The 18734-nt window shown below is 38.5% G+C and overlaps 1 protein-coding gene across 37 annotated transcripts in view; it reads right to left on the reverse strand.

The window, feature by feature from the left end:
* col13a1 (collagen, type XIII, alpha 1) overlaps positions 1–18734 on the reverse strand; it is an 88851-nt gene that overhangs the window by 48160 nt on the left and 21957 nt on the right. For 30 of the 37 annotated variants that reach the window (XM_043254953.1, XM_043254950.1, XM_043254949.1 and 27 more), the window contains exons 3-4: positions 6849–6893; positions 4473–4480 (exon numbers count right to left, since the gene is read on the reverse strand). In XM_043254953.1, coding sequence (XP_043110888.1) covers positions 4473–4480; positions 6849–6893 — 53 coding nt within the window. The remainder of the gene's footprint in view (positions 1–4472; positions 4481–6848; positions 6894–18734) is intronic. The other 7 variants (XM_043254956.1, XM_043254948.1, XM_043254942.1 and 4 more) reach the window with 1 other exon arrangement.

Here is an 18734-nt window from a genome sequence, read left to right on the forward strand (position 1 = left end):
TTCATTTCATGAGCCTGTAGAAGTGCATACTAGTGTTTGTGTGTGTTGGCTTTGCTCTTGGACTACAGTGCGGAGAGGGAAGCAATTTATCAAGCCTCAGCCCAGGGAAGGAAACTATTGCAGACGGACAAAAACATCCGTGTCACTCTTCCGTCTGTACACTTTGATAAGACCATACACCATTCAGAAAAAAAAATCTATTGTATGAAACAATTTGTGTTTTTCAATCAATAAAAAAATGTATCAATCAAATGTATATTTAATTATGTATATTAAATACTTCCCAAAATGTGTGTACTGTGTTAAGTTTATGTCCTTACTAATAAAGTTGTTGAATATACCCATTGAATGCTGATTTTTACACAGATTTGCATTCTTGAGCAGCAAATCGGCATATTAGACTGATTTATGAAGGATCATGTGACACTGAAGACTGAAGTATAATGATGGTGAAAACTCAACTAAGCATCCCATTTTAAAACATCCTCATGTTTTTTTATAATTGTAATAATATTTCACCACATTTATGATTAAATAAATGCAGCTCTAGAGAACAAAAGATGCATATATATTTTTTAAATATTTTCAAATCATACTCACTCCAGACTTTTAAACAGTAGTGTATACACAAAATAGCATTACCGTTATTGTAAATAACCAGTAAACTATTTTTAATACATTCAAAATTTATTTCAGTCTTTATTGCAAGAGTCTAATACACTTAAAATGCCTGCCCCATTTAAATCTAATGTGTGTGTCATTGAATGCAGACTGTTGAAGTGTGTGGGAAACAATGAAAGACCATTAATAGGATCTTTAGGTTCAGAAGGCACACATGTGGCAGAGCAGTGGGGTAACGTATATGAGAGCTGGACGCAGCTGGACCGAGTGTTTATAAGCAGCGGTGTGTAGAGAGAGGAACAGATCTCTGCTGGATGTTGCTGAGATCAGGAGTGTGTACGAGTGAGCTGGTCTGCATGTGCCGTGTGTATGTGAACGTGTTGAAGTATGTGAAGCAGGTCTAAGGTGCAGGCCCAGGTGCTGAGTGGGAACAGGCCAGTGAGGCCTGCTGGGCACTGCTCGGGCCGGCCCAAAGGAGCGTCTGGCGAGGTCAGAGGTCACCCACCGGAAGAACACTTCATTTGTGATCCACGGTAGCAGGGTACATGTGGCTCTCATTTAGCCCACAGCGCTGCTGGGTAAATGAAGGGGCTCCCAAGGGGGAGACGGGGGCCGAATGCTTCCCTAGAGCCCAACATTGCATGGATAAGATATATTCAGCAGACACTTACAGATCACATCCAGTACAAGTACTGAAGAATGTTGAAGCAAGTGATCACTGGGGAAAATGTATTTAATTATAATCCTTTAAATCAAAACAGCATAAAACCTCACAATACTGAGTCGAAGTTCACAAGTTAAAACTTTTTCTAATTTTTGACCATGATGGCTTTTAGAGTTTTTTGCACACACACACACATATATATATATATATATATATATATATATATATATATATATATATATATATATATATTAATAATGTAATATCTATCTAATCCTGCATGTGAATATGATTACTTTTCTACATTTCCAATCACTTCAATAGGAATCAACCCGATGTCACAATAGTTTCAAGTTTATCATGTAGATCAGCTGCGTTAATGAACAGAAAGCTGATGACTGACCTATAAATATAAACTCACAAAGCACTGAAGCCCTTTTCCGGGTAAATAAGGAACAAATGTGTAAAAAACTGCAATAATACCCTATCAACAAGTCCCTGCTGATTCTCTGCCCTTAATTTTCAAGTGTTTGGATCCTTATGTTCATGAGACAGACCAGTGTAGTGTTCCTCAGGAGTTTTCAGCACGCTGACCGAGGTGCTTTCTGTCAATGTAAAATGTTTCCTGTCACTACTAATTGTTTAAGGCTGGCTTGTGCCTCAAAAGCAGGCAAAATGCTATGCTCCTGTGAGGTGACCTGTGAAGAACCACAGACTATTACGCATTTAAACTTCTCGTATTCACTTTCAACACACAGGAAAAGGCCAATTTGGTGAAGTTTTACAGTTGCCATCACATCGGTGTTGTCTTAGTGATCTTGTTGGATAATCTACAGTATACAGTCTTCTAAGAATTGCTATAGGTCAGTGTGATGGGACCATTGATCAGGCACTGGGTTTGTCAAACTCCTTCTACTGAAAACAAACACTGTAGTTAAAGACTTACAGACACTGATTGGCAATAGATCACCAAACCTGTTTAAAGAAGACTGACTTGATTGAAAGAATTCACTAACTATCTCTAAACACTCTTTGCTGACAACAGTAGAAATATCAACTTAATGTTTAAGTTGGTTACCAGACTATGTGCATTGTTTGACAGTTCTCCCACCTGTCTTTCAGTTCTCCTCGAATTTGCCTTCAATTTATGGGTTATATGAGCAGGTGTTGGAATGTTCATATGCATATGTGAGTTTTTGGGCTGTGGAACCTGCTCACCCACTGGGATATTTTATTGCTCATAAGTTTCGCTTTTATAGCTCAGAGACAGTTCACTCCAAAAACAGAAAAAAGGGGAGCAAAAGCGAGAGGGGACAGACTCATCTGAGCTACATAAAAAAATCTAATAAGTGGTTCATGAAGACATATAATGCCAGATTTAAGGATAAATGATAATAAACATCAATGATTATTGAATATTTTATAACAATGTGTAAATGACTGCATAAATGAGTAAAATGTTTTTTTATTTGGCCGAACTATCCCTTTAATGGTGTTCATTTAGTATTTATCTCAAAATAATTTCATAGAAGAAACTGCTGTCATACAGTAAAAGTAGCAAAGCACAGATCATTCAAACCCAGGATCACTGGAAAAATGTACCTGTGATGATATTTCCATAAAATGATTCTATGTAGCTTCCTGAACATTTGAAATGAAATGTCCGGTGAATGGTGCTCAGAGCATTGCTGCATTGCTTTTAAAAATAATATATCCCCTAAATTAAAGCCTTCCCTAAACGTAACTATTACGTGAAATAAAAATGCATTAGCTGAAGCAACCATGCCATTTCAGCTTGCTTATACAAGTCTTTGATCTGTTTTATTATTACATGTTTCATAGACTCATACCCGTGTGCTTCGTACATTGTACCAGGTGCGCTACCAAGCAACTTTACCACATCAGAAAAGCCATACATATGGAGCTGGTTATGTGATGCAACCACAAAATTGTAATAATTTCTAAATCATTAACTATTGTAGGCATTTTGAGTCATAACATAGTACTGTGAAACCACTCAAAAATTATGCCTTTAATAATCAATCCAATCTGCCCCTGTAATTATAATTTCAGTGAAAAGGAAGTTAAACTTGTAGATTGTTTACTGCCTGTAGTGTTCACTTCAGCTGGAAACTGTAATGAATTATATTTATAGGTATGTTATGCAAAAATGTAGGTTTTGACACATTTTTACAATGAACCTATCATAGATTTATGGACAGTTTATGGTTTATCGAATCATTTGAAACAGTATTGCCTTCTAAAATGTTAGAGGAACAGCATAAGAGTACTGGGATTACTTTCATAGTAGGTTTCAGCAGAACACTCAGTTTTCTCTTCATTCACTCTCACTGCTTTCTAGGAAAAAGGTTAAAATATCTAATTTGAGATTTGTCTTTTCCGTGGCCACTGTTTATCTGTGGCTGCTGGTATTTCATTAATCACTTAAGCTCGACCTTCTCTCTCTAACTGGAGCGATGCAGCTGTCCAACTGTACCTAATTTTATACTGCTCGACTCTCTTTTCTCCTCTGCTATATATTTCTCTTGACCTTCTTTCTCATTATAACCTCATTCTGTAACATTAGCCCTCAAAATATATATAAAGTTGAACAGACTGTGTCTGCCAATGCTGTCGTCTTCCATATCCGTGACCAAATTCCCAGAGGAACATTGCCCTGTCCAAGATAATAGCATGCGATTTAAGGTGAAGTGTGTGATTTTTGTGCAAAACTGGAAAAATAATGATCCAAATCAGAACACGCCCCTCTTTATGCAATTGGTTGCTCAAATGCATAGCCCCGCCCTAAATTTTCATTAATTGTTGAGCTAGTGTTGCCATGTTGGACTGCTCAGAATGCTTAAAACAAACACAGAATCTCTTCCCATTAAACTGGATTTTATAAAGTATCTCAACATCAAAAATGCACACTTCACCTTTAGCCCAAAACACAAGCTCTTTTTCTGACAGATGACAATGTGGGTGTTTGTATGCATGGCGGAAGGGAACTAAACTGTTTCCATTGTGTGGATGAAGTTGTGTAATCAGCACTCCATCAGTAGTGAAAATAAGGAAACATATGAAAGATAAATTCACACTCTCAAAACACACACAAATACACAGAAAGCCACAGAGTTTGGGTCACATTACCACAATCCAGTCAACAAAGGGAGCGACATCTACTTACAGGAGGACCTGCAATAAAAACACAAAGAGAGAGAGAGAGACGGATTAGTAATTTCGAAAAAATCATCTTGTTTGGACCATGTGCACATTACATCAAACATCTGACCCTGATGGATTTAATTTCCCCACGAATTGGAAAAAAAATGTCACGCAAGTCTGAATTTGCGTAGTCCAACCAGAATCCGAAGTGAATTTCCTGGCCCAGACTGAACTGATGAAGGCCGCCTCCGATTTCTCTTACCGTAACGCAACCTCTGAGGACGATTAAAGTTCACACGCAGGTAGTTTAATGAAGTGCGTCACAGCTTAGCTTCGGCATGTAAATACAGTGTTAAAAATATGTTTGTAATTTAGCTGATGACAGGATTGAAAGCTTTTTGTGGGAAAGTGTTGCTTCTCTCTGGTCCACGGATGAGCAGTCAGCCCACCAAGCAACAGACCACTGAGAACTGAGTGGGAGAATAAGCCACATCACTGGAAGACTGCCTGCACAGATAAATCACACCCCTTCTGAGCACGCGAACCCCACCCAGACATCACAAACTGTCCATCTCCTTCATAGCTAATGCTAAATCATACACTAGCGGCGTAATAAACAGTGGAAACAGATTTCACTAACATCGTTAGTCAAGAAAGGTTAACATTTTTTCAGTGATTCTGATGGAAAACGCAAGGCAGATTAAAACCGTGAGGAAATTGAATTGAGATATCTACACTGAAAGCATAATGAAAATATGTTTTATTATTTAATAAACAAACTTGCAAGGCTGCAGGTTAGTTGCATTGAAAAGTTTGGCGCTTTAATATTATTCGGGCTTGGAAGGATTTCTATTTAAAATGAACAAGGCGCTGGATTTAAAATTTGTTAAATTGTTATTTTAAGTAGTACACAAAGCAAAAATTCGAATTATAAGCACATGCATTAGTAGGATGTAAGGCCTCTTTTAAGCAAGACGCAGCAATCAAGCAGAAATGAGAACATAGCTTCAGGATCTCAAGCTCTATCAATGAAAAACAAGCTCAAAATTGCTGATGACAAATCTTTTCCGCTTATGCCACTTAAAATCACCAGAACTTCTTTTCTATAACTTATTATATCTGGACAACTGCAAGAACGAAACCAGTCCGTTGAAGCAATTTGTTACAGAGCTATTGAACAACCAGAATCATAAGGTTTCTTTCCAGTTCTTTCATCCAGAATTTTTTTTTTTGTCCTCTAAAGAGTATGAAAAGGCAACACCTCTCTGATTCATGGCCAGAAACTTGGGGGAGTAACAGTATGAACCTTTGACTACCTTTGAAAAATAACGTAATGGATGGAAGAGAGAACAAAAGCCCCAATAAAAACATTGTTTTCTGCAGGAGAAATGTTTCGAGCAAACATGAGCTCGAATTCTTTAACAAGCAGAAGATCTACATTTCGAGCGATCTCTGCAGTCAAACTGGTGCATTAAATATGGCAGCCTTAAGCAATGGCGCAGTCACACCGGTGACAAAGCTTTCCTATGGGTCCATCATTATTCTTTCCTTTCCTGTTTTGAGAAGCCTGTATTTTCTTAGAAATCAGAACCGGCATTTATCAAAGCAGCTGCTGAGACAGCAAACCCAATTTTAGGCCTAAAAGCAAGAATAATGTCAAAGGACGAGTGAACAACACACACAAAATATGTGTGGTCACGCAAGAATTGCTCTCTGAACATTCCAGATCAATCTTTGTCATCACAAACGTTCTCATTTTACCCGAGTGATCCATAACTCTTTGCATGAAACCACTTCATACACACGAAATATAGAGGAATATATAGGTTGTATAGTAGCAGGCTCACAGTCTATTTATTGAGCATCTAATACACATTGGATAAAACAAAAATGGCTAAAATCACACTATTTTTACTGTATTTTCTGTCAGAAAAAGACAAAAATTTTACATATATATTTATACTGACAAGGTTCATAGTAGTACCTCAAGAGTACAATGTGTAGCATTTAGGGGCAGATGAGGTACAATATATACAAGGTTTATAGAGTTCTGCAGTACTATATTGTGATTATAATTCATTTTAGGTAAACCCAAAATGATAAATTAAACCTGTGATTATCCACTTTATTATCCACTCAGTCTATAAACCATCTTGATGGATGTGCTATTTCAATATTGTGCTAAAAATTTAATACCACTATCTACCCTAGGATCCTTATCTCTAAATATATTCTGTAAAATCCAAGCAACTCTGAATGCTTCGAAATCTCAATGGAGTGCAGGCTTTTCATGCTTCTCTTGCTATTGCAAGCTTTAGGTGCGCACATACGTAGCAGCTTACGCAGAACAGCGGTCGCTGGCATCGCAGGCACAAACATATGCTTACTGTAGACCTACCTGAAGCCCCATCACGGCCTTTCTTTCCCCTCAAACCAGGAGGTCCTGATTGAAAAACAACCTACAGTTAGTCCCACAGTTACATTTATGTATTGAATGACCCAAGCAATAGCTCCACACCACAGTAAAGCATTTCCCTGCTATGATTTATACTAGCAGAGCTATTCGAGAATTGTATTACAATGCTTTATTGCTAAGCAACACAGTTGTATAATAATTTCATGACAGTTCTTTGGAACAGGCTCCCCGCGGCTGCAATAATTAAAGGCAAAAACGGCGGTAAAAATACATCAGCAAGGAGTGACGGCAAGAGGCGGCAGCAAGAAGCAGATAACGTGTCAAAAACTGCAAGAGCGCAGCCAGCAGTAGGATGAGTGGACACTTTGGTAGACTGGGTGTGGAGAGCCTTAAAGCCCTGAAGTGAAAGCCGAAACCGAGCACACAGACACGTGGAAGCATGTGTTCTGATTCCTGACGCATTCTGGACTTGCGTCCACTTCCTGCTCTGCAGACAACCTTCATCTAAAGGTGAACTGAGCTGGGGCGTCAAAAATACCCCATGTGATGATGCCTAGAGGACTCTAGGTGTAAAACTATGCGTGTCTAGAGGGGCATGTTTGTGTGAGAGAGCTTGTGGTGCTACACACAACAACAACACTCAACTATAAACACAAGGAACGTTTAATGATTCCATTAAATGTTTAGGCAGTGCTATGTCAGTTAAAGTATTAATGTCAAGTCGCATATCACAACCACCTGTTACCGGCCTTATGCAAGAGGACTGGAAAGTGATAGGAAATGGAGATCTTCTGTTGCATGCTGACACCAAGGCACCCGAGCCACCCGCCCCGCCTCATTTCATAGTATTGAACCCTGAATATTGAACTATGATGATTCAAATAGATTCATAATTCTTGGTATCATTTTCCCTCCAAAAAAATTCTGTACTGGACAGACCTTGTAGTAGCACAATGGTGCAATGATAGCATCCAAGGGTAATAATTTGTTATTTTTTTCTCACGAAAATATATGGGGATCATACGGAACCCAAAACTTAACTTAACTTAAATGGATAGTTCACCCAAAAATGTAAATGTTTATCTGCTTACCCCCAGGCCATCCAAGATGTAGGTGACTTTGATTCTTGAGTAGAAGGCAAACAATGATTTTAACTCAAACCGTTGCAGTCTGTCGGTCATATAATGGAAGTCAATGGACACACAATCTATTGAGTGTAAAAAACAACATACAAAGTCACCTACATCTTGGATGCCATGGGGGTAATCAGATAAACATCACATTTGAATTTTTGGGTGAACTACCCCTTACACTTGAAGTATTATTTTAACCATTTCCAGGCTCAGTTTTTCAAGCCAGACAGGACATTATCTTCTGTAATATAGAGCCAGGAATAACCTCAAGAATACCATGCAGCCCAAAATACCCATCCTGTGCCAGATCCACTCCCCTTATCATCTGCCAATTTCTCCAAATGCTCTGTACTCTGATTGCCCCGAACACATGCCATAGTGCCCAAGAATGAATGGTTCAGCTTCCAGACCTCTAAACTGCAAGCACAGCACAGCAAAAGTCCAAGCGAAGGATGAGACAGGGATATGAATAAAACAGCAAATGCTGGGCTAACGAAGTACGGAATACTTTTCAGACACAACTTTAGTGTAAGAACACATCACTGCTTCTGTGAAGCAATATGATGTCCTAAAAAGGATAGTTTCCCAAAACGTTGTCATTATTTACTTTCTCAAATAGTCCCACTATATCTAAAAAATATTAAAAAAAATTATTTCCATGCAATTATAGCCAAATGGAACAAAAACTGTTTTTAAATTAACTAAAATATTTTTTTTTCCTAGAAGTAGTCATACAGGTTTGGAACAACAGAAGAATACATAAACGATGACAGAATTTAAATTTGTTCCTTAGTGTTCAGTGTTAAATGTATTGTATAGACAGTATGTATGGCATACATTTGGGCATGAAAATTTGGCAATCTTAAAATATAAAAAAATATATATTTTTTGAACCGTAATAAAATATATTTTGATGTTCAGCATTCAAATGGACCAAGTAAACACTATTGAATTAACAATAAAAATTTCTAAAATCATGTTTTTAATTATGTTATTATTTGTTTTATTCTGTTTGTTAGGTGGTTTGTTATTTTTTACTTACTTAAAACAACCCAAATGCCATCTGAGTGAGATTAATATGATTTATGAGAGTTTTTGCAAAAGAACTCTTCATTTATAGAATACACAAAATGACATGAAATAAAATACATTGTAAAGTTTAAACTATTTGAAAATGATTAACAGATAAAACAATGATAAAACAGAAAATGATTTATAGGTGCAGCAATTCCTAACCTATGATCTACAGCTATAGAATCAATAAACTAATTCTGCTTTGGGTTGTGTGGTGGGCAAAAGAAAAGAAATGAACTTTTGCACTTTTGCTGAACAAAAGCTTCCTTGCACCTTTTTAAATCTGGAAAAATCGCTGCGCACATTTCACGACTTCTCACAACTGTTATATATAAACCTTGTCAAATGTAAGTTCTCTTGGTCTCCAAATAAAAATACGGTTATGTGGCAATTCCAGAAGGCCGAGAAGATTAGTTGACTTCTTTGAAAAAGGGATGTGGTGCTCCATGCACCTCCAGATTCCTAAGGGAACCAATAAACCTGAAACAAAGGCCCTATCAAGTTCCGATAGGTCCACAAAAGTTTCAAGCCTAGAGAAACGTACAGTCCATCACACACCCCAACCCGTGCTGAACCCGGCTCAATCCAGATGACTGACGTCTCCCACTCCAAAGAGAGCTCAGGCCCGGTTACAGGAGCCGAACGGCGGTGCGTCTGCTCCCGTCTGCCCACTGATGACAGTTGACCCATTCACGGCGATCCCTCACCGCTTTGTTGCCTCGTTAAACTGCAGTCACAGTTTGAAAAAGGATCACAGCACAAGTCATTTTTCATCCTCGCTCTTGGCCGCTGCTGTGCTAACCTCATACCACGAGGAACGGCCGTTCAGAAGCACACCAGCCAGTTCTCTGCTGAAAGACTTTGGCAAACGCCTGACTACTCTTGCACCTACCGGTCAATAAAAAACATCTGACGCGCATACAATAGGCTCAAAAGCAACAAAGTATTTCGCTTATAAAAATAAGAAAGGAGACGTACAACATTAGAAGGCTGGGAAAATAAGTGTGAGATTTCTTAAGGGCACACGGTTATAAGGCAAGTCATCGTTCACTTGCTCATCGTTCACTCACTCTGTATACCCTGTGTATTTCTGGCCAATTGCAGCATTCCCAGAAAGCCTGAATGGGTGCAGAGCTCTTATTCATTCGTATGCCAAGATGTGGCTAGGTGGAGAAATATTTTCCCCAACAATCTCCCAAAAGCAGAAAAAAAGTGAGCCATTACGTCCGGGATTAAATAATTACGGTGAGCCACTTACAGGAGATCACTACAAAGACGCTTTTGTGATGATGCCAGAAAAACCACTATTACCCAGACTTTACCATTATTCTCTCAAATTGCTCCCAGGAGGAAAAAATATACATAAAAAAATTGAACCCCATTTCTGGGTAGAAGAAAGGTTTCCTACTCCGGTTGTACAGGGTGGTGAAGTAGAGAATTGGAGCGGCACATAAATCTTTCCGTGAATTTTCTTTGGATGTTTTTCCATCTAAATGGGTGATTTAGATAGTCATCGATTGAAATTTGGCCCTAAAGTAATTCATTCATGATTAGGAATCTGAGAAACACCCAACAGAGCCATTACCACTGACTGGTCTCCTGAAAAGCATGAATTTCCAGGCTGGTTGGTTTATGCTGGTTCAAGCTGGACAGCACTGTTGGCTTAGCCAAGGAAGTCTTACCAGTTAAGCTTGTTAAGTGGGGAAACCAGCATCCCTTGCTAGAGACAAGTGTGCAAAATATAACATATGCTACTGATTATCCATGCTGGTGTTTTCAGCAGAAAAAACATTTTTTTGAACAACTTTATAGAGGACACTTAAATAAAAAAGCCTATACATCACCTATTAAATTGACAAGAGACATATTTAAAGCTTTAATTTGCCAATAAACAATGTAACAGAAAATATAAAAATCAATAAACTATGTCTGTAATCAGAACTTAATTTCAGTTAAATGCAAAGCATTGTACATGTAGAGTTCACACACAGGAGCAACTGATAAACAAAGATTTTTTTTAAATACTTTATTTACAGTTGATTAATTTTATTTTGTTTGTACTCTCTGTCTTCTATTAAGCTGTAAATGTTTATTAATTATCCTGCAAACACCACAATCATATATCTTGTTGAATAACCAGATTAAAATAAACAAAGTAGTAGTGTAAGATGATTCATGAAGGGCTGAAGTTCTTTGGGCCATGATGTATAGAAAAAGTGTGGTCAGGAAGTGCAAGGGGCATTTGGTTTAAATAGAGTTTGCCTTATTTCCTCTTTAATTGGCCAATTTGCTGGTCTGAACTGACATCCACTGACATTTCACTTAGGCTGACATGGTTGGCTTTTATTTTCTCTGAACCTTTGTTGGGTCCTGCTCAATGAATCAAGGAGGCAAAGCCAGGAGGACAAGCGTTTGACTTCATTAGCAGAAACAGGAGGGATTTGAAGCGTCAGGAATCTCAATAGGGCCATTGAGAGCGACTGAATTCCATTTTTTTATCCACACCCATCGGAAAAATCCTCTGTTACTGGCCCTGAGGTCATCTTATCTACGACAAATAAAATGCAGATTATAAAGAAAGAATTGCATTAACACCTGCCAGCCCTCACAGATGCTGAAGTCATTATAGTCCACTTCAGTAGCAAAAGTGCTATGAAATGAAAAGAATATGTGTGCGGGAGTTGTATGTACGTTACACTCAAGTCGAGAAGAAAACGTGAACAAAATGTGTAAAAAGCTGTTCACACTTTAAACTTTCACATATGCCACTTTATGAAGCGATTCTTCAAAATTATGATCAATATTGCCCCACAGTGAACTCACCGGGAGAATGTACCCGCTAACCTCAAAGCTGTTTGCAGCGTGTCAGATGCTCACTGTAACCGTGAGAAAGCATCAAACAGCCTTTATGGTGTGAAGATATCCGGTGTGAATATGGACCTCTGCCCAATAAGCAGGAAGACAAGTTGTGTGGGTAGTAACAGCGGAGAAAGTTTTGCCTGGCTTATTCAGCACAACTAAAAATAACTCAAAATGTGACTGGCACTCAACAAACTGGACTCAAAAGAAAAATAAAACTGCCAGTCTTGAGATTTTATGAAACAAAATCAAAACTGTTAAATAATAAATAGTCTGAAATCGATATCTCTTCCAGCATGGCTTATGAATATTAATTAGCTGGCACGCTATTCACCCGAAACTAATTTTATGAAAAATAGACATATGAATGCTAACCATAAGCCAGCCTGACACTTTTGTAATCGTTCAGTCACCTGCTGATGTAATGACTAGTTTATGTTTCAGACTGGGCCTAAAATTGTTGTTTTACAGTGTTGCCATTTTTTTTGTGTTTGTGCTCTGGCCAGGCAAATGTCACACCTCCAAACGTGGGGGGAAAAAAAAGTAAAAAAAGTGTGTACAAGGTATTAAATACCATTTACCTACTCATATTGACTGCAGCATGATTTAAATCTTGTTTCCTTGCACCTCATAACCTCCAAAGCAACAAACACGTTACTTGCGCAAGACAAATGGCCGTCAGGGAAAGGTTAAACCAACACCTTCACTACTGCAGAACAGAAAATCCGACACTTTAGAAGAAGCCTAAGGGATGTTTTATGCTTTCGCCTTGACAATTTTAATTGCGATGCATACGCTTGTGAGCCCACCTTTGACCTTTGGGAGTACCGAATGCGACAACTATATGAACACGGTGTTAAAAAGGGCAAGATTGGTGTTTCTGTTTTGAAAAATGATCTGACCTAAAGTACACTAGCTTGAAAGGACAAAAACACAATTCATCAGAAAGACGAAACAACACGTTTATTAATGCTGACATCATAACTGCAAACGGACAGCACAATTTCCTTCCATAAATACCAATCAATCTGTATAGCTTTGCTACTTACCACACATTCTTAAAAAGAAATTTAAAAGATGGACTTAAAAAGGGGAAGTTTCCCCAACATGGCGTCGGTTTTCTCCCAAGACTCGAGGCAGACAAATCCGTTATTGAGCTTTGTCACATCAGTTAAGCGAAAAACTGCAGACTGCTGAGCTCCCATAGGACCTCCAAGCTGAGGGTTTTACCGCTCCCATTCACGCTGTGGCCAAGAGCGAAAAAAATGAAGTGCGATGAGAGCTCAGAGAGCCGGCGTCCGCCGATATTGGGTTACTGAGGGTAAAAATGCATGCCATGCCAAGAGTTATTAAAACAGAAGCCTGACAAGGAGATTTCAGTGGCATTGCTGAAATAAACAGGCAGCAGCTCAATGACTTTTCCATGTGTGTTACGGGGCTGGCGTTTGGCCAGCGGCTCTCAACACACACCGTGGCTGGTGTGTCAAAAGTGGCCATCAAATAAATGCAGCTTGTCGGCTGATTACAAAAGCAGAACTGTTGAAATAAACATTACACAGCTCAAAACATATTAGAATAGCCATGCGTTGGCATTGTTAACGGGACTAATGTTGGGTTACTAGGCAGAGGATTATGTTTGTATATTTATACCATACCTGAAAAAAGGCTGCAATCTTTATGGCATATTATGCATGGTATACTGTATTAAAAAAAGAGTAGTGGTAATGAAGACTTAGAAAAAGTGACAAACTTGGTGAGTGCAAATTTGGAATTATGCTGCTTTCAAGTATAGCCAAACTTATTTAAACTTGTCATGCAAGTCAGAAACAAAAATTGGATGTTCACTCTTAAATCTGCCATAAAGAGGTTTTAGTTGCAATGATATTCCCCAATGAGTGTTTTTAGTAGAACCATTTGAATCAATTCGATTCTCTTCAAATATGTAAGACTAGAACTCCTATCCTGTTGGTAAATAAGTAATTACTGCTAAATTACTGGTAAATGCATAACAGCAATATAGTAAAAATATATAAAATGCATACGTAATTTCTTTTAAATACATTTATTTCATTCTAAGCACATTTCAAATCCACTGGCATATTTATTTCCATCACATACTGCTAAAATTAGAATTAAACTTGGAATATTTCTTTATGCAGTTTCTTTCTTTAAAATATGTTTAAATTTTACAGTTAATCAACTCAATATAATGCCATATATTTAAAGGGTATCTGAAGAATACTTAAAAGAGTATATCCTGCAAAAACAACATATCTTTTCATGGTAAAATGCATTTTTATGATAAGCTAAGTTCCCCCAATTTACGTTTTTTCCCCTGATCTGAATTCCATGTGTGCCACAAAGGAAGTCCAAATTGTGGAATGTGTGTGTGTGTACTTTAAAGTTATAAAAAAAAAAACCTATAGAGGTTTGGGGCAATTGCACACCACTTTACCCCTCACGGAAACCTCAAGTTTGTTCCCCAATCAGCAGCATGTACAAATCTATAAACCAAAACAGGACATTATAATAAACCTAGTCTTGGTGAGGGATGACATGCCCAAACAAAAAGTAAACCGGAATAAAAGGGGGAAATCACAAAGGATTGTGTTTCCGTTACATGTTACAAACTCAAATGAGAGAAACAGGCTCAGCCACAAACACAGAACAGCATCCAATGAGTCAGGAGTGACTGAAATACCGACATTCCTCTGTTCCCCAAACCCAAAGCTGGTAAGTACGGTGTTGTAACTCCCATTCATCTAAGATTTACATTTGGGAACCAAAGTGAAATGAGACTAAACTGAAGTAAAAACCCAAATAATCAAACACGAGGCATGTGTATTGCACTCGTAAACTGTTGCTGCGGTGCACTCGGATCTTTACGCCAAAATTATGGCCTGTTGACGAGGACAGAGAACTTTTCAACACCCTTCTCTATTACACCTCAAAATAATATTCAGTGGCACAAAACCAAAAAGAGTCACAAACATCACAAACTTTTATCCAGTCTGAACAATATGTAAGAAACTTTTACAACTACTTTGTTTTATCTAGCTGAGCTTTCTTTTGAGAACTTTTCCATGAAAATTTTCCATGAGAAAACTGGAGTGGCCAATGATACCATTAATGTTTAAAAGGAAGCTTCTACTTCTGCTACTTTTACTCTTTTACCAGGGCAAATATAGTTACATGAATAATGCTTTACAACACTTAGTTGAGGGGACCACTACTCTTTAATGGATACTAGAAATTCAGTGGAAAGAGCAGTCATCTTGATTTTTGACCCACCTCTTTTGAAAAATCCTTCAAACTGCTGTTGGTGCTATCTGCAACTTTAAATGCTCATATAGAATCAAACTGGGTTGATTCTGATTAGCTGTCAATATTTTACATTATTCAAAAGCATGAAAACTCTCTGGAAACGTTCTGAAAGGGATTCCAGTAATAGTGTCCCTGTGTTGTTAATACTTATTAGTCAACTGCCCTTTTCAAAGTAATATACTTTTTGGAAAATTGTACTTTTTTGAAATAGTCATACAAAAGAATTCAGGGGAAAAAAGCAATACAGGTTCAGAACAACATGAGGGAAGAGAAATGATGACAGAATCATTTTGGATGAACTCTTCCTTTATGGTCTTATGCTAAAAGATATCAAACCCAATTAAAATGATGAATGTAGTGTTTCATGCAAGGATAACCCCGTGAACTTATGTGTGTACTGTATATGCATGTGTGTTTATTTGACTTACAAATGTTACATTGCCATGGAGATCTCAAGCAGGGGAAGTACTTATCCTGAGATGTTCTGTGCTTTGGAGAGGTTTGATTCAGCTCAGTTCCTGTCACATGCTGCAAGAACACACACACTGCCATTTCCCAGAACGCGTTCCAGCAAAACACACAAACACACCTCAACCCTATGAACCCCATCTTTTCCTTTTTTTCCCTCTAGTGTATCTTCCTCTCCTTGCCTGTCTAGGATCAGCGTTGCTCTTTCAAGACTGTTCTGTCCATCTGCTCATCAGATCCACTGGAAGCTCTGGCAATGTCCAGACTTCACTAAGCTCTCAGTCGGCCGAGCAGGTCACCCTACACCACTGCGTGCCACCCTGACCCTGGAATCCAAACACGCTGTCTCACCGAAGGCATAAACCATCCCTGGCAGCGCAAGTGGCCAGGACGGCCTCTCTCCACCAGACCTGGAGCGAGTCCCCGGTGCCAAGCGCTACTGCAGACACCGGCGTCAGTATGCAGCGGGTGTAAAGATGACGGAATGAAATTCAGCATTCCTAAAGAGCCCATCAAGTTTCACGAGCTACGCTTCACACTCCTGGTGATTTAATATATTTTAAATATGCCTTTGGGATATTTCTCAAGGGAAGAAGGTGAAAATCTCATTACGTTTTTGAGAGCTGTGAACTCCTCTGCATTTACAATGTGCAAGCACACACTCCAAAAACCATTGCACAACATACATAAACAGGGAACAGGATTTGTTTGTCTAGAGCCTCTCAGAGTTTAGCATATGGAGTTTCTCGCATTCGGTGGAGAGGAACAGGCCAGTTTGTGAGGGGCCTCTAGATGTTTGCCCTCCAGGCATTTCACCAGTGGGAAGTCAGAAAGCTTGTCAGAGAAAACAAGTCACCCGCTGCTCTGCCACCATTATAATGGCTGAACTGTCACTGTTTCCTTGGCCATGTGATTTGTGATATGCACACCTGCATTTTCTGATGACAGATGTTGTCTTCCAAAGAGTCTGTAACTGAAAGATCAGCACATAACAACACAACTGTTCTCTTGGATTCATATTTGTTCAGACTGCTGCATTTATTATATTACCATTGCAAGAAATCAATGTTAGCATTAAATTTAAGGAATAGGTTTTGAGGAATTCTGAAAAACGTCGTTGGTCCTAATTGACTTCCATAGAAGGGAAAAAAAATTACTATGGAAGTCAATGGGGACCATAAACTGTTTGATTATCAGCATTCCAGAGATGTGGAATCTAATTCTGAATTCCACCAAAAATACACAAAGCTATCATATATCTTTAAAAGATCTGATAACGCTGAACCAAAGTTAAACTACTGGTGTTTTTTTCGGATCAAAGTTCCAATTTACTTCCTTTTGTGGTTCACAGAAAAAAAGGTACGTCTTAGAGGTTTGGAACGAAATGGCGGTGAAAAAATAATGACATCATTTTCATTTTTCCTTTCTTACAACCCACCCCTGAGCAGCAGAAGGGAATTGCCATTTTATTCAAATACAACATCCTGGGCATGAATGGTGCTATTTTGAGCTCTAGTAAATGAAATCCAGGAAAAATCAAACATCAAAGCATTGAAGTGTTCAGTGTGAAGCTCGTAATCCAATAAAAACATCTTACTGCGAAAGGCTCCCGGTGAGTCTTGCTCAATTGCCGTTCCTGAGTTCCTGCAGGCTGCATGATAGACAACACACTGGATGTATGTGACGTCCAGAATACTCATGTCAACGTGTGTGTGTGTGTGTGTGTGTGTGTGTAAGCCATATTGGCTCATCCACCATCTGCTGTTGGCCTGTTACGTGCAGAACAATGTGGGCCCCTGTTCACATCATGGCCTATTCTTTTTCTCCGTCTCTCTGATCAGCCATGCAGAACTTTGAACCAAATACCTCGACTGCTGACCGGCTGCTCTGCACCTTCTATCTACAGCACCTCACAGGCACAATGCAGGTTAGATGTGGGACGCCAATATATTCTGCCCAAGCACACGGGCCCACCGCTGGCGCTCAGCGGAGTCCTCCCCAATCCATCGTCTGGGCCTCACACGTGGGGAAATCCTTCTTAACACACACCACTAATCACACAGAGACAGCAAGAGTTGGAGGTGTCAGCCATGACAGCAAAATCACCAACCTCTAACAAAGACAGCAATGTTTAGTCTTCAGGAGTAAGAGTTCATGCGAGCGGCCAGACTCTAGGAAGTCACTTTACTATAAACACAACAGCCTGATGGAGAAGGTAAGGGAGTTAAACAGACGGTATGTTGACACTATCATTTTGGCAGAGTGGGTAAATGTGAGTGACTCTAAAAAAGAAAATTTCGTATGCTGTTAAAACCGCACTGTTGTTTATTTGATGGTATTTAAAATGTTCATATTAATTACAGTATCAAAGGTTGCTAATCTCTAAAAAAGATCAAAACGACAACGAAGAACTCAAATTTAAGCTTTTATTCACTAAGCTGTCCGTCTGTTAAAAGCAAACCAGCACTGCATGCACTTTTGTGATTCTTTTGGTGTGTTTATGTACTTGACAATCCCAAAAAATTATGTGTCATTTTAAAATAGCAAAAAGAGTTTGGAACAAGAAGGTGAATAAAAAATTTGGAGGCAACTATTCATTTGAGTCATTATGATGTTGTTATTAAAAAGAATACATATGTATTAACGTCTGTATGAACAGGGGAAAACAAAGTGACAGGTGTATTCACAAAAATTTAAATTTAGTGTGTGTAAAATAACTATAAAATGGTGCTTTGCTAATCATGGTAGTGACTGTGCTTTTACCTTCTAAATGGTTCCTTAAAAAAAACAATTGAAGAACCTTTCTGTTTAACAAAAAGTTATTTGTGGAGAAATAAGGTTCTTCGGAGTATAAAAAGGCAAGAAAGAGATGTCTCTTTAAAGAACCTCTGAACTGGAACCAAAAATGCTTCTTCTATGGCATCGCTTTAAAGAAACTTTTAAACACCTTCATTTTTTAAAGTGTTTGAGGGCAAATGATGCTAAATTATGAGATCACAGCAGTATAATT

Source organism: Puntigrus tetrazona, chromosome 13 (genome assembly GCF_018831695.1).
Source record: "Puntigrus tetrazona isolate hp1 chromosome 13, ASM1883169v1, whole genome shotgun sequence".
Taxonomy (NCBI): Eukaryota; Metazoa; Chordata; class Actinopteri; order Cypriniformes; family Cyprinidae; genus Puntigrus; species Puntigrus tetrazona.